General features: G+C 41.9%; 1 protein-coding gene across 4 annotated transcripts in view; it reads left to right on the forward strand.

Annotated features, from left to right (window-relative positions):
* The window catches only part of LOC129830271 (ephrin type-B receptor 2-like), a 69554-nt gene extending 54679 nt beyond the window's left edge, over window positions 1-14875 (forward strand). The window contains exons 7-15 of one of the 4 annotated variants that reach the window (XM_055892722.1): window positions 99-261; window positions 436-609; window positions 1232-1375; window positions 1927-2174; window positions 4395-4610; window positions 5847-5996; window positions 9847-10040; window positions 10950-11105; window positions 11800-14875. In XM_055892722.1, the coding sequence (XP_055748697.1) occupies window positions 99-261; window positions 436-609; window positions 1232-1375; window positions 1927-2174; window positions 4395-4610; window positions 5847-5996; window positions 9847-10040; window positions 10950-11105; window positions 11800-11908 (1554 nt within the window). In that variant the 3' untranslated portion in view covers window positions 11909-14875. The remainder of the gene's footprint in view (window positions 1-98; window positions 262-435; window positions 610-1231; window positions 1376-1926; window positions 2175-4394; window positions 4611-5846; window positions 5997-9846; window positions 10041-10949; window positions 11106-11799) is intronic. The other 3 variants (XM_055892725.1, XM_055892723.1, XM_055892726.1) reach the window with 3 other exon arrangements.
* The last annotated feature ends 1335 nt before the right edge of the window (window positions 14876-16210 follow it).

The following is a 16210-nucleotide window of genomic DNA, read 5'->3' on the forward strand; positions in this document are numbered from 1 at the left end:
CAGGTGTTACTACTGTATTACTGCTGTAATTACTATTACTGTAAGCTTGGGGAGCATTCAGACAGTGAGCAGATCCAGTCTTACACTGTGTGTTCCAGAGCATGGCAGAATGGAACTCATCAGTGGTGCGCAGCCAGACCAACACAGCAGTCATCCGGGGCCTGAAGCCTGGAGCTATATACGTCTTCCAGGTGCGGGCTCGGACCGTGGCTGGGTTCGGACGCTTCAGCGGAAAGATGTTCTTTCAGACCATGACCGAAGGTATGCTGTTTGAACCAAACCTCGAACAAGCAAATAGTATTTTTTGTTTTTTTCCCAAACACTTTTGGTGCTCGCCCGCTAAATGGTACGGTCCCAAAAGTGCAACATTACAGAGTCGGCCAACCTAGTAGAAGTTAATATGCCGAATGGGGTTCATTTGTTGTGTACTTGCAGAAGAGTACCAGTCCAGCTTTCAGGAGAAGCTCCCTCTCATCATTGGCTCCGCCGCTGCAGGCATGGTCTTCATCATCGCTGTCGTCGTATTCGTATTCGTCTGCAATCGAAGAAGCTCTGAGAGACCAGAATCTGAATTCACAGATAAGCTCCAGCACTACACAAGTGGCCACAGTGAGTAACATGTTTTTACAATTTGAATTATCTTTTTTTTGAACTAGGATTAATTTAGATTTATATAGATCCACCTTCCAACAGATAAACATCTATCCGTGGCAAATGTGTTGAATGGTGGAGTGAAACATTTGTTTTGGAATAATACTGTCATCTTGGAGACAGTGGTGATATTACGGTTAGATGTGGAATACTGGGAGTTCAGAGTTACTACTGTACCTAACTACCTGTATCAGGTCTTAGCCCAGGCAAGGTTTTAGCTACTGTTGTATGTAGTCCCAATGCGTATCCCCAGGATGTACAGTACCAGTCAAAAGTTTCCACACACCTACTCATTCAAGGGTTTTTATTCATTTTTACTATTTTCTACATTGTAGAATAAATGTGAAGACATCAACACTTTGAAATAACACATATGGAATCATGTAGTAACCAGAAAAGTGTTAAACAATGATTCTTCAAAGTAGCCACCCTTTGCCTTGATGACAGCTTTGCACACTCTTGGCATTCTAGTAAAATAGTAAAAATAAAGAAAAACCCTTGAATGAGTAGGTGTGTCCAAACTTTTGACTGGTACTGGATATTATGCATAGCCTCTGTTTTCTTTGTTTCTCCTTCCAAGTGTCTCCAGGAATGAAGATCTATATCGACCCATTCACTTATGAGGACCCCAACGAGGCAGTGAGGGAGTTTGCCAAAGAGATTGACACCTCCTGTGTCAAGATTGAGCAAGTCATTGGCGCAGGTAAAAAATCAACCGGTGAAGGTGAAAACCCTATATACATTACAATATATACATTATAACACATTTAAAGCTAAGTCCTGGACTAAAAAGCATTTCCAATGGAGATTCTCGATTTTAATCACTTTTTAGTCCAGGACTTGACTTAATCTGTGTATAGGAAACTGACCCATAAAGTGTGATATTGATATACACGTGTGTATTAAACCCAATAATACATTTTGTAAGATTGTCTTACATTTAATATATCCAAGTTACAGACCCATATCATAGCACTTGGAAGTCTTATACAGATGTAGGATCTTAATTTGATCCAGTTTGCTACAGCAGGAAAATAATCCTGCAGCAACAAGAAATGTGAATTATTATGTGGATTATAATGGATTATAAAAAAATGTTAGGGCAAATCAAGTCTAAAGTGTTAAAGTGGAAATGACAAACTGTAGAAGCCTTGTTAAACCTTGAATACACTACAAATTTCTGCAACAGGATGATCAAATTAAGATATGGCATCTGTAGTGATGTATCAGAGCCCTTTGCTGATGCACAGTAAACCTGAACATGTTATTGTTCAGGAGAGTTTGGGGAGGTGTGCAGTGGGAACCTGCGTCTCCCCGGAAAGAGAGAGATCCTGGTGGCCATCAAGACCCTGAAGGTGGGCTACACAGAGCGCCAGAGGCGGGACTTCCTATCTGAGGCGTCCATCATGGGCCAGTTTGACCACCCCAACATCATCCACTTGGAGGGCGTGGTCACCAAGAGTGCCCCCGTCATGATCATCACTGAGTTCATGGAGAATGGATCACTGGACTCCTTCCTCAGGGTCAGTAGGTCAATGGGCCTCAACGTAGGGCATCTCAATACTCTGGAGAGATATTTTCTCCTTTCCTTCCTTCTTCCAGACACTTCTGGTTCAAACACAGTAGGTTATTTTCTGCTATTTGTCTTTTTCAAATAAAAGGAAAGGTGATGAAGTTAGGAGTGGAGAACCTAAGGGCTGGATGTCTGCCTATTTTCCTGAGTGAATTTCGGAGATAATAAATATGACAGCATTTAAATTATACAGTAAACTTCAGAAAGTATTCATACCCCTTGATTTATTCCACATTTTGTTGTTATAGCCTGAATTCAAAATGTATTCTTTTTGTTTTACTCATCTACAAAGAATACTCCATAATGACAAAGTGAAAACTTAATTTTAAGCAAATTTATTGAAAATGAAATGTATGTCATTCACATAAGTCTTCATACCTCTGAGTCAATACTTTGTAGATCCACCTTTGGTGGCGATTACAGCTTTGAGTCATCTTGGGTATGTCTGTATCAGCTTTGCACATATGGATTTGTGGATTTTCTTCCATTCTTCCCTGCAGATTTTCTCAAGCTCTGTTAGGTTGGATGGGAAGCGGCGGTGAACAGCATTCTTCAAGTTTTTTCAAAGAATTTCAATGTGTTTCAAATCTGGGCTGTGGCTGGGCCACTCATTGACTTTCACATCCTTGATCTGAAGCCTTTCCAGCGTTGCTTTGGATGTATGCTTGGGGTCCTTGTCCTGTTGGAACATAAATCTTCGCCCCAGTCTAAGGTCATTTACACTCTGAAGCAGGTTCTCATCAAGGATTTGCCTGTATTTGACTCCATTCATTGTTCCCTCTATCCTTACCAGTCTCCCAGACCCTGCCGCTAAAAAGCATCCCCGTTGCTTCAGGGAAGGGATGGTGTTAGACGGGTGATGAGCTGTGTCTGGTTTTCTCCAGACATAGTGCTTTGCATTCAGGCCAAAGAGTAAAATGTTTGTTTCATCAGACCACAAAATATTTTGCCTTATACTCTCACGTGCCTTTTTGCAAACTCCAGGTGTGGTGTCATATGCCTTTTTCTCAGGAGTGGCTTCCATCTGGCTGCACTCCCATAAAGCCTAAATTGGTTCAGTGCTATAGAGACTGTTGTCCTTCTGGCCGGTTCTCTCATCTCAGCCAAGGAACTCTGTAGTTATGTCAGAGTGGTCATTGGGGTCTTGGTCACCTCCCTGACCAAGGTCCTTCTTGCCCATTTGCTCAGTTTGGTCGCACGGCCAGCTCTAGGCGGAGTCTGGGTTGTTCCATATTTCTTCCATTTCCCAACAATGGAGACCAACCACTGTGCTCTTGGAAACTTTCAACACTCTATAAATAGTTTTATACCCTTCCCCAGATATATGCCTCATCACAATTCTATCTCGGAGATCTACGGACAGTTTCTTGGATTTCATGCTATAGTTCCTGCTCTGACCTGTTTTGTCAACTGTGGGACCTTATATAGACAGATGTGTTTCTTTCTAAATCATGTCCAAACAATTGAATTGGTCACAGGTGGACTCCAATCAAGTTGTAGTGACATCTCAAGGATGATTAAAGGGGTGTGAATACTTATGTAAATGAGATATTTCTGTATTTAATTTTCTATAAATTTGCAAACATTTCTAAAAACACGTTTCCACTTTGTCATTATGGGGCATTGTGTGTAGATGGGGGAGATATTTGTTTTTAATATATTTTGAATTCAGGCTGTAACACACCAAATTGTGGAATAAGTCAAGGGGTACGACTACTTTCTGAAGGCACTGTATCACAGTAACCAGACAGTGGATAAGTATCTCTTATCGACTACAGATTTTTCAACTACAACTATGTTTCTACATCAAGAACACAATGGATTCAAGAACACATTGGCTGTCTCTCCTCTGCATCAACACTTTATAGCTTTCTTGTTTTTGATCCACTGTAGTGGGTCCCTCCGGGCTGGGCCCAGGTGTGAGGTGTGTAGAGTTGGCTTAGTTAGATCAGGTGAGCTCACAGATCCAGATGAGGATTAACCAGACGCTACATTTTGTGCGGCTAACAACGCCTGGAAACTAATATGAGAACCAGCATCATTTTTTGAGAATGTGTACCGTACGCCTGAGCACATTTCAGAGAGCATAAAACATAACATAACAAACATAGCATAACATTGCACAGTATAGCATAACATATAGCAATATACCATTTCTGTCTTTTTTTAGCAAAATGACGGGCAGTTCACAGTGATCCAACTGGTGGGCATGCTGCGTGGCATAGCAGCGGGCATGAAGTACCTGAATGACATGAACTACGTGCACCGAGACCTGGCCGCCCGCAACATCCTGGTCAATAGCAACCTGGTGTGTAAGGTGTCTGACTTCGGGCTCTCGCGCTTTCTGGAGGATGACACATCAGATCCCACCTACACCAGCGCCCTGGTGAGTGTGGCTCTGTCCCAATATCCATACTTCCATACTGTGTAGTATGAAGCAATGTATTTTGGGCATGTTAGACCCCACAAACACCAGTGTCCTGGTGAGTATGGCTCTGTACCAATCTTAGGAATATATTATATTTCTATGGTTCCAATATACAGACTAGAATACCACTTATTATGAAGCAATGTATTGGGCGTGCATTGTAAGTGGTATGCTAGTATGGAACTGTATCAGGTTTAAGATTATGCATACAGGATGCATCCTAAGTCTAAAGTGGGTTCTTCTTCTCGTCTCCGTCCTTTCATCGCCACTGATTTTCAAGTATAGGACACAGGAAAGCAATATCACAGTTGCTTGAAGGGGATACTTTGAGATTCTGGCAATGAAGGCCTTTATCTACTTCTCCAGAGTCAAATTAACTTGTGGATACCATTTTTATGTATCTGCATCCAGTATGAAGGAAGTTAGAGGTAGTTTCACGAGCCAATGCTTTGCTAACTTGCGCTAACGCTAGTTAGCAACTTCCTTCAAACTGCAGAGACATCAAGATGGTATCGACGAGTTCATCTGACTGGGGAAGTAGATAACGGTCAACATTGCCAAAATCCTGAAGTATCCCTTTAACAAAGAATTTGCTTTCACCTGTTCAGTGCCATCAGATCAGTGCAGATGAAGTCAAGGGAGATGAGGAAACAACTATCACTTCTTGAGACTATTAAGATCCACCCACAACCTAGGTTTTATTTGCAGCCTGCAGTCCATTTTTTACCCTACTCCTGAAGTGTGCACTCAACAAAAAAAAAGAAGCAAGGAAGACCAAGGGAATTAAAAAGCCTTTATTTGTATGCATGTTCAATGAAACAATATTTTTTTAAAGACGCGTTTCGGCAGCATGGCCTTCATCAGGGAGTTCTCCGAAATGTGTCAGTTTTAAAATATTTGTTTTTTAACCCCTTTTAACCAAAGAGCACCTTTTATTTACAAATACCTACTGTACTAGTGTGTTATCTAGCAGCACTTACTTCATCTTTTTTGAACTCCTTCTTATAGTTTTAAAAGAAATGGACAAGTTTAAGAAACATGGTGGAAACTGAAATTAAGTCGCTCTGGAATTAGAGTGTCTGCTAAATTACTTGCACCAATCCAATACTTCTAAATGCATGAGGAGATTGATCGAGTGCACAGTCCTGACAGAAGGGTAGAGAATTGGTACGCAACACTTGTCTGTCTTTCCAGGGAGGGAAGATCCCTATCCGATGGACTGCCCCGGAAGCCATCCAGTACAGGAAGTTCACCTCCTCCAGTGATGGGTGGAGCTACGGCATCGTCATGTGGGAGGTGATGTCATACGGAGAGAGGCCCTACTGGGACATGAGTAATCAAGATGTGAGTATCCAGGAGTCATCATCTCTCTCTCTCTCTCTCTCTCTCTCTCTCTCTCTCTCTCTCTCTCTCTCTCTCTCTCTCTCTCTCTCTCTCTCTCTCTCTCTCTCTCTCTCTCTCTCTCTCTCTCTCTCTCTCTCTCTCTCTCTCTCTCTCTCTCTCTCTCTCTCTCTCTCTCTCTCTCTCTCTCTCTCTCTCTCTCTCTCTCTCTCTCTCTCTCTCATGACTTGATATCTTTGATTCACACTATTTGAGGGGGGAAAAATTCTAGACCACCTTTACTCCACACACATAGTACAAAGCTCTCCCTCGCCCTCCATTTAGCAAATCTGACCATAACTCTATTTTCTTGATTCCTGAGTACAAGCAAGCATTTAAACAGGAAGCACCAGTGACTCGGTCTATAAAAAAGTGGTCAGATGAAGCAGATGCTAAACTAGAGGACTGTTTTGCTAGCACAGACTGGAATATGTTCCTGGATTGTTCCGATGGCATTGAGGAGTACACCACGTCAGTCACTGGCTTCAGTAATAAGTGCATCGAGTTCGTCATCCCCACGGTGACGTACATACTTACCCCAACCAGAAGCCATGGATTACAGACAACATTCGCACTGAGCTAAATGGTAGAGCTGCCACTTTCAAGGAGTGGGACTCTAACCTGGAAGCTTATAATAAATCACGCTATGCCCTCCATCAAACAGGCTAAGCGTCAATACAGGACTAAGTTTGAATCGTACTACACCGGCTCTGACACTCGTCGGGGATGTGGCAGGGTTTGCTTCCAACCAGTAGCGCTCACGTCTGTAGCCATGAAATGCTTTGAAAGACTGGTCATGGCTCACATCAACACCATTATCCTAGAAACCCTAGACGCACTCCAATTTGCATACCGCACCAACAGATCCACAGATGATGCAATCTCTATTGCACTCCACACTGCCCTTTCACACCTGGACAAAATGAACACCTATGTGACAATGCTATTAATTGACTACAGCTCAGTGTTCAACACCATAGTGCCCTCAAAGCTCATCAGTAAGCTAAGGACCCTGGGACTAAACACCTCCCTCTGCAACTGGATCCTGGACTTCCTGATGGGCCACCCCCAGGTGGCAAGGGTAGGTAACAACACATCCGCCACGCTGATCCTCAACACAGGGGGCCCTCAGTGGTGCGTGCTCAGTCCCCTCCTGTACTCCCTGTTCACTCATAACTGCACTGCCAGGCACGACTCCAACACCATCATTAAGTTTGCTGACGACACAACAGTGGTAGGCCTGATCACCGACAACGATGAGACAGCCTATAGGGAGGAGGTCAGAGACCTGACCGTGTGGTGCAAGGACAACAACCTCTCCCTCAACATGATCAAGACAAAGGAGATGATTGTGGACTACAGGAAAAGGAGTACCAAGCATGCCCCCATTCTCATTGACGGGGCTGTAGTGGAGCAGGTTGAGTGTTCCTTGGCGTCCACATCACCAACAAACTAACATGGTCCAAGCACACCAAGACAGTCGTGATAAGGGCACAACAAAACCTATTCTCCCTCAGGAGCTCCCTGTCATCAAGGACCTCTATACCAGGCGGTGTCAGAGGAAGCCCCTAAAAATTGTCAAAGACTCCAGCCACCCTAGTCATAGACTGTTCTCTCTGCTACTGCACGGCAAGCGGTACAGGAGTGCCAAGTCTAGGTCCAAGAGGCTTCTGAACAGCTTCTACCCCCAAGCCATAAGACTCCTGAACAGCTAATCAAATGTCTACCCAGACTATTTGCACCCCCCCACACACACACTGCTGCTACTCTCTGTTATTATCTATGCATAGCCACTTTAATAATAACTCTATCTACATGTACATTATTACCTCAATTACCTATAGCCCTGCTATTGTTATTTACTGCTGCTCTTTAATTTATTTGTTATTCTTATCTCTTACTTTTTTTAGGGATTTTCTTAAAACTGCATTGTTGGTTAAGGGCTTGTAAGTAAGCATTTCACTGTAAGGTCTACTACACCTGTTGTATTCGGCGCATGTGACAAAATAACATTTGATTTGATTTGCAATGTGTGTATGGTAGACTAGCAGAAGAACAAAAACATAAAGTGACCTCCAAAAGTATTGGGACAAAAACATTTTTGTTGTTGTTTTGGCTCTGTACTCAAGCACTTTATATTTGAAATGATACAAAGACTTTGAAGTTAAACTGCAGATGGTCATCTTTAATTTGAGGGTATTGTCATCCATTATTCAGTGAACCGTTAAGAAATTACAATACTTTTTGTACATAGTCTCGCCATTTTAGGGGACCAAAAGTATTGGGATAAATTCACTGATATGTGTATGAAAGGAATAAAAGTTTTGTATTTGGTCCCATATTCATAGCACCCAGTGACTACATCACGTTTGTGACTCTACAGCTTTGTTGGATGCATTTTCTGTTTGTTTCGGTTGTGTTTTAGATTATTTTGAGCACAATAGAAATGAGTGGTATCATTTTGGAGTCACTTTTATTGTCAATAAGAATAGAAAATGTTTATGAACACATCTATATTAATGTGGTTGCTACCATGATTACGTATAGTCCTGAATAAATTGTGAATAATGATGACTGAGAAAGTTAGACGCACAAATATCACACCCCCAAAAAATGCAAACCTCCCCTGTTCTTGTAATGTCTTAGGCCTGTATTTCCATCGTATTTATTTATTTAACTAGGCAACAAGTTCTTATTTACAATGACGGCCTACCCCGGCCAAACCCTCCCTTAGCCCAAAAGACGCTGAGCCAATTGTGCCCTATGGGACTCGCGATCACTGCCGGTTGTGATACAGCCCAGGATCGAAACAGGGTCTGTAGTGACACCTCTAGCACTGAGATGCACTGCAAACAAGCACAACAAACAATTGGGGAGGAAAACTATAGACATTTTGTTATTTTGAACAAATCGGGAGTTGTACATACTATATACATTGAATGGACACAGTTTATTTTACAATAGTTCTATTTTGTTTGTTTTTACTCCTGTCCTTCCTCTACCCTCAACTCAATCTATCTCTTAACACCATCCATATTGGATTTCTATTTGCCATATATGTTTCAACTGTTTTGTGATGTTTCACCAAAATTCTGAACCTTTCTATTCTCATTGTTTCTACAGATTGTAAATTTAAAATAACATTTTTTGCTATTTCTATTTTTCAACTGTTAGCATGTCTTGGAGGTATGATATTTGTACGTCTGTTACTTTCTCACGCATCATTATTCACGATTAATTCAGGACTATCCGTAATCTATTCTTATTTACAATAAATGTGTCTCCAAAATGACAAAGTACATTATTTATCATTCATTTCTACTGGGTACAAAATCATCTGAAACACAACCAGTACAAACAGCAAATGCATCCAACCAATTTGTAGAGTCACAAGCTTGATATAGTCATTGAATATGGGACCAAATATTTAACTATTTACGATGCTAATACACATATAAATGAATTTGTCCCAATACTTTCGGTTCCCTAAAAAGAGGGGACTATGTACAAAGAGTACTGTAATTTCTAAACGGTTCACCTGATATAGATGAACATACCCTCATGTTAAAGCTGACAGTCTGCACTTCAACCTCATAGTTATTGTATCACTTCAAATATGTCGCAGTCCCAATACTTTTAGGGGGAGCGATCGAGACACATACAGATAGAGACAGTCTCACTATACTTACTATACATTTGATTCAGGCACTATAAACCACACGGGGGAGACCAAAAACTTAGGTGAAGGCCTCTTTGATTTCTAAATCATAATTTTTTATTAATTTTCATATCAATCTGTGACAATGCCCTGTAGGTGATCAATGCCATAGAGCAGGACTACCGGTTGCCCCCGCCCATGGACTGCCCTAGTGCCCTGCACCAGCTCATGCTGGACTGCTGGCAAAAGGACCGCAACAATCGGCCCAAGTTCAGCCAGATTGTCAACAACCTGGACAAGATGATCCGCAACCCCAACAGTCTGAAGGCCACGACGCCGCTGTCATCAAGGTAAGGCATGTCAGTCATCTTAATTGGCCTCCACCCTTTCCTCATCTCCTTTCCTCAATGACGACCATTCATCTCAGAGGCCTTTATTTTCTCCTTGTCTTTTGAGGTTTGTTTGGGTTCTCACTGGGTTGTCATTGGGTTTGTTTGGGTTCTCACTGGGTTGTCATTGGGTTTGTTTGAGTTCTCACTGGGTTGTCATTGGGTTTGTTTGAGTTCTCACTGGGTTGTCATTGGGTTTGTTTGAGTTCTCACTGGGTTGTCATTGGGTTTGTTTGAGTTCTCACTGGGTTGTCATTGGGTTTGTTTGAGTTCTCACTGGGTTGTCATTGGGTTTGTTTGAGTTCTCACTGGGTTGTCATTGGGTTTGTTTGAGTTCTCACTGGGTTGTCATTGGGTTTGTTTGGGTTCTCACTGGGTTGTCATTGGGTTTGTTTGGGTTCTCACTGGGTTGTCATTGGGTTTGTTTGAGTTCTCACTGGGTTGTCATTGGGTTTGTTTGAGTTCTCACTGGGTTGTCATTGGGTTTGTTTGAGTTCTCACTGGGTTGTCATTGGGTTTGTTTGGGTTCTCACTGGGTTGTCATTGGGTTTGTTTGAGTTCTCACTGGGTTGTCATTGGGTTTGTTTGAGTTCTCACTGGGTTGTCATTGGGTTTGTTTGAGTTCTCACTGGGTTGTCATTGGGTTTGTTTGAGTTCTCACTGAGTTGTCATTGGGTTTGTTTGAGTTCTCACTGGGTTGTCATTGGGTTTGTTTGAGTTCTCACTGGGTTGTCATTGGGTTTGTTTGAGTGCTCACTGGGTTGTCATTGGGTTTGTTTGGTTCTCACTGGGTTGTCATTGGGTTTGTTTGGGTTCTCACTGGGTTGTTATTTGGTTTGGGTTCTCACTGGGTTCCTCTCCTGTTCCTAGTGTTCACCTACCTCTGCTGGACCGCAGCACGCCTGACTTCTCCAGCTTCAGCACCGTGGACGAGTGGCTGGATGCCATCAAGATGGGCCAGTACAAGGAGAACTTTGCCAACGAGGAATTCACCAGCTTCGACGTGGTCTCCCAAATGACCATGGAGTAAGTGAACCTCCCCAGACTGCTAAATGTGTCCTGAAATGTGCTAAATGTGTCCCGGACTGTGCTAAATGTGTCCTGGACTGTGCTAAATGTGTCCTGGACTGTACTAAATGTGTCCTGGACTGTGCTAAATGTGTCCTGGACTGTGCTAAATGTGTCCCGGACTGTGCTAAATGTGTCCCGGAATGTGCTAAATGTGTCCCGGAATGTGCTAAATGTGTCCTGGACTGTATTAAATGTGTCCTGGACTGTACTAAATGTGTCCTGGACTGTACTAAATGTGTTCTGGACTCTGCTAAATGTGTCCTGGACTCTACTAAATGTGTCCTGGACTCTACTAAATGTGTCCTGGACTGTGCTAAATGTGTCCTGGACTGTGCTAAATGTGTCCTTGACTGTGCTAAATATGTCCTGGTGGACTGTGCTAAATGTGTCCTGGAGTGTACTAAATATGTCCTGGACTGTGCTAAATGTGTCCTGGACTGTGCTAAATGTGTCCTAGACTGTGCTAAATGTGTCCTGGTAGACTGTGCTAAATGTGTCCTTGACTGTGCTAAATATGTCCTGGTGGACTGTGCTAAATGTGTCCTGGAGTGTACTAAATATGTCCTGGACTGTACTAAATATGTCCTGGACTGTGCTAAATGTGTCATAGACACAGTGTTGTGTCACTGACTGCTCTCTCTCTCCACAGGGACATCCTCCGAGTAGGGGTGACCCTAGTGGGCCACCAGAAGAAGATCCTTAACAGTGTCCAGTCTATGCGGGCCCAGATGAATCAGATCACCTCCGTTGAGGTCTGACCTCTGATGTCTAGACGGGGAGGACACTGGACTGGACCGGACCTCCAGCCTGGTCTCCCGGTCAGACTGTGACCCCCATCCCCATCAGCCTCCCTTCTCTAGATCGCACTCCCGTGAGTTCAGTCAACAGTCGGCAGCCTGTACTTTATGGTCAGTCTGCAGCCGTGCTCAGCGTGTCCACAACCACTGCCCCTCCTATGTTCAGTTTGTCTCTAGCTGTGCTGAGTCTACGACTGTCCAGACTCTGTTCAGATTTTGTCCAGTCTCCAACTGCAGTTGGATTGCACGGCTGCAGCCCCTCCTTGTTTTTGTAGTATGACATTGTTTACAGTCTTTTGGTTGGATATGATTTCTACTGGTCCCCAGACTAAAACTCATCAACAGACGGCCCATTAAAAGGGCTATTAAGAGAAGGTTGGGACAAGACATATAACTTTACTCACATCTTTCACATTGAGATTCTGAGGGTATCAGTGACTTTAACAGTAGGACCAGTACTCTGAACGGAGTGTATGATGTACTGGATAGTGAATAGGACAAGTGTCAGACTCCCATACAGTTCCATGGACTTAATGGATGTGAAATGAAATGACTCATCTTCGGGAAGAGTCTGTCCCGTGAGAACAAACTTACCATCCTTGTGCATAATGCTCTCATTTGACAGTTTGAAAATTGTTGTGATTATATTACTGTTTGCTACCTACCTTCACTTCCGTTCTCTTGAACTTTGAACACACATTTCTTCCAACAGCCCAAATGAAACATAATATAAAAGTACTGTACTGTGCATGTCATTGTCTCTTTCTCTTCTGGGAATCACAGGCTGCCATAGCCACTGAACCATGTCGGCCATTTTCACTGTTTTGGAGTTCCGCTCCGTGCAGTCTTTGTTTCGGTGACTCAGTTGGTATTTGCTTTTAAAATATTTGTATGTGCACCTTAATAAAGAAGTAGGATGGGCACTTCCATAAATTCTTCCATTACAAAAGTGTTGTGTGCAAAGTTTAGATTTCACTTTCCCTTTGTCCTCCTCTATGTTTAAAGGATCTCGTGTGAATATATATTTTGGCTCCGTCATGAAAAAGCACTTGTCCTTCCATTTATGGTACATACAAAATGGCTGCAGTAGGTTATGCAGCCAGGTGTACTATACTGTACTTGCACAAAATGACAGCCTCTGAAGCTCCAACCAGTTGGGAAAGGATTCCAAAGGGAGCCTGCTGGTATTTAAAAGACTTCACGGAACACTGTTGTTGTTTGGTTTTGTTTTTAAATGTGTTTTATAATGATATTTTGTGATTTGTTTTTATATTGCTACCTATGATCACCTTTGATGGAGCTGTGAATTGTCACGTGATCTGGGGTCATACACAGCGTTCATATTGACATATGTATATACCGTTGCCATTCATTTTTCAAAAGTTAGGACACGTGTTTATGATTCGTCACAGAGAAAAGTGGGGACTTTTTAAAGAAATGGATGAAAGGTCATTTTGTTTTGTTTTTGTACTGAGAAATAGGGTATAGCTCTTTTTCATATTGTGCCAGTACAAATCACAAGTTTACACATTTATACTCCATCCATAACATACTGTACTTGAGGTTCAGGGATTAGAAACAAAAATGTTAATTCAAATAAATAGACACTAGTCAAACCAGGATGATGCAACCCTCTGTTCTTTGAGTGCGATAGTGTTTGCATGCTTCCATTGTCTCCGCACTTCATGGATAAATCACCATCAGTCATTCCATAGGTCATCTCACATACTGTAGCACTTAATAGGTATGAATATGGAAATAGGGAAGTCATTTCCAATTTCGATAAAAAGGAGTATGTTCTTCCCAAATACATTGTCCTCATCGTATTATTCTCTATCAATAGCTTCTCAGCTGGGTATAGTGTGCATTATGTGGAATTATGTCCATGTGTGGAAAGCTATGTTAATTGATCATGCAGGATAGCCCCAGACACTATTATTTTACTTTGTTTTATAGGCCTGCCGCAACAAGAGGGGAGGCAATGTACTATACAAGATCTGAATTTCTAAATGAAGGAAGACAATCCTACAAATATGATTTGTAACAACAACAAAAAATCATACAAAAACTGTTTTGCTGCTGTCAACAAATACACTCAGAGCCTGCCATCTCTGAGTGCGTGCCATTTGCAAACAAAATAAACCAAAATGGACGCTTCTACTGTAACTCAATATAGCTGTGACCTCTATATGAGCACATTTACTTTTTTTTGTCATTTTAGGTGTTTAAAAATAACTCAAACACTGTACACTGTGCTAAGCTCATTCCCTCTGCTGGTCCCATGTTAAACCTGCGCTATTACCATACCTCTATACCTTTATAGTACCTTTATCGTACCTTTTTCACACTCTTTCACTTTTGTCCTCCGTCCTTTTGTCCCCCCCTCCAGTCCTAACCACTGTGATTGCATTGGGACGTTTCATTTTCTGTACAAATGTACATTGACTGTAACCCTGTGAATGATGTAACAATTTTAATTATTTGTAATATTGTTATTTGTCTATTTTATAAAATAAAAAAAAGAACAAACAAAATAAAACAACAATTACGACAACAAACTGGAAGCCGGTAGCAACTGTCTTCTATAAATAAAAAAAGGTTACATTCAAAGAACTTGTATTTTCTTAAAGCACCTTTTCCCTTTATCTTGCATTAAATATTATTTCCTCAACTGTAAACTAACTGTAAAATAATTTTGTGCCAACAGTTTGGAAATCTGGTCCTTAGTCTGTAAAGAACACATTGAACAGAAGGGGGGAGTAGAGACCACTCTAGGGTTTTGTCGAACAATGTTACTTGTTTGTTTGTTTTTGCAAAGCTATTTTTCTGAGGGAATTGGTGAGCATTTTCCTGAAGTCTGTTTAGTCTTTTATCAGAACACAATATTATTGTAATTACATTTCCAAATACAAGGCTAAGAACGCTTGATTTCAAGTTGTCCATGAACAGTTTTCTTTCACCCACTAGAACATTCTGGGGTCATGTGTGCTTTTTTTTTTTTTTTTTTTTTTTTTTTTTTACCTTTATTTAACTAGGCAAGTCAGTTAAGAACAAATTCTTATTTTCAATGACGGCCTAGGAACAGTGGGTTAACTGCCTGTTCAGGGGCAGAACGACAGATTTGTACCTTGTCAGCTCGGGGATTTGAACTCGCAACCTTCCGGTTACTAGTCCAACGCTCTAACCACTAGGCTACCCTGCCGCTTTCTGAGAGAGGACTTTTATTCTTTACTATCGAATGTAAACAAACTGCTTGGAAATCCGGATATATACGTACATCTGGCAATGTAACAGATGTAGCTGCAATTTATCTCTACTAGATTAGGGATTTCCTCATCTGAGGACACTCAAATACTCCTTTATTTCTGCCACATAATCTGGGTAAGTGTGTCCCATTTCTCAGAAGGCACATTATACTACATCCTCGAAAGCGCAAATGCACTGGTTAGGGTCCTACTGTGTATCATTTTTTATCACACCACCAATCCTCAATATGCCCAGTGTCTGCCTGCCTGTCTAACTTTCCACAGTGGCACTCCCCATATGGGCCCAAGCTTTCTGTCCTTGACAGTGACCCACTCCTGGCCAACAGCCAGCGGGCACAGTCACACCTGCCAACATGCAACTACAGATGTCACAGCTGCTCCCTATGGTGTTGGATGCTTTGGACACTTGGAGAACAGACTGTCGGAAAGTGGGATGACATTTGCAGTGTGTGTCCTGTGTGCCTGCCAGGCTGTCTGCTTTTCCATGGCACCACCCTCCCTCACAGCCCTGTATGTGCCAAACATCATGCTCTGACCCAGGGTGCCAAACACCACGCTACACTGACATTTATCATTTATTTACATGCTCAACCTACACTGTATGGGGGAAATACATTAGCCGATTTTCACTTGATAGGGCTCCAGTGATCCCTGCAGGGAAGTCACCTTGAAAGAACACTGACTTATCAACTTGTCAATAACAATAATAAAATCTATGTTGGTGCTAATGAAATGAGCAATTTATGGTAATGTATGTAGCGTTTGAGAGTTGTTTTGATTGCTAAATATCCTGAGCTACGCTTCTTTGAATTGAAATGAGATGAGATCATACTTCATTGTCTGGTTGCATAGAAATTTGCTCTGCATCTAAAGGATTTGCTTCATATCTTAAAATAAATGATTGTATTTCATTTTCTAAGATACAACCAACGATCTATCATATTTTCTTGACCAAGGGGACAGGCAAGCAAGACATTAACCAGACAGAAGATACTAT

Source organism: Salvelinus fontinalis, chromosome 31, assembly GCF_029448725.1.
Source record: "Salvelinus fontinalis isolate EN_2023a chromosome 31, ASM2944872v1, whole genome shotgun sequence".
In the NCBI taxonomy this organism is placed as follows: Eukaryota; Metazoa; Chordata; class Actinopteri; order Salmoniformes; family Salmonidae; genus Salvelinus; species Salvelinus fontinalis.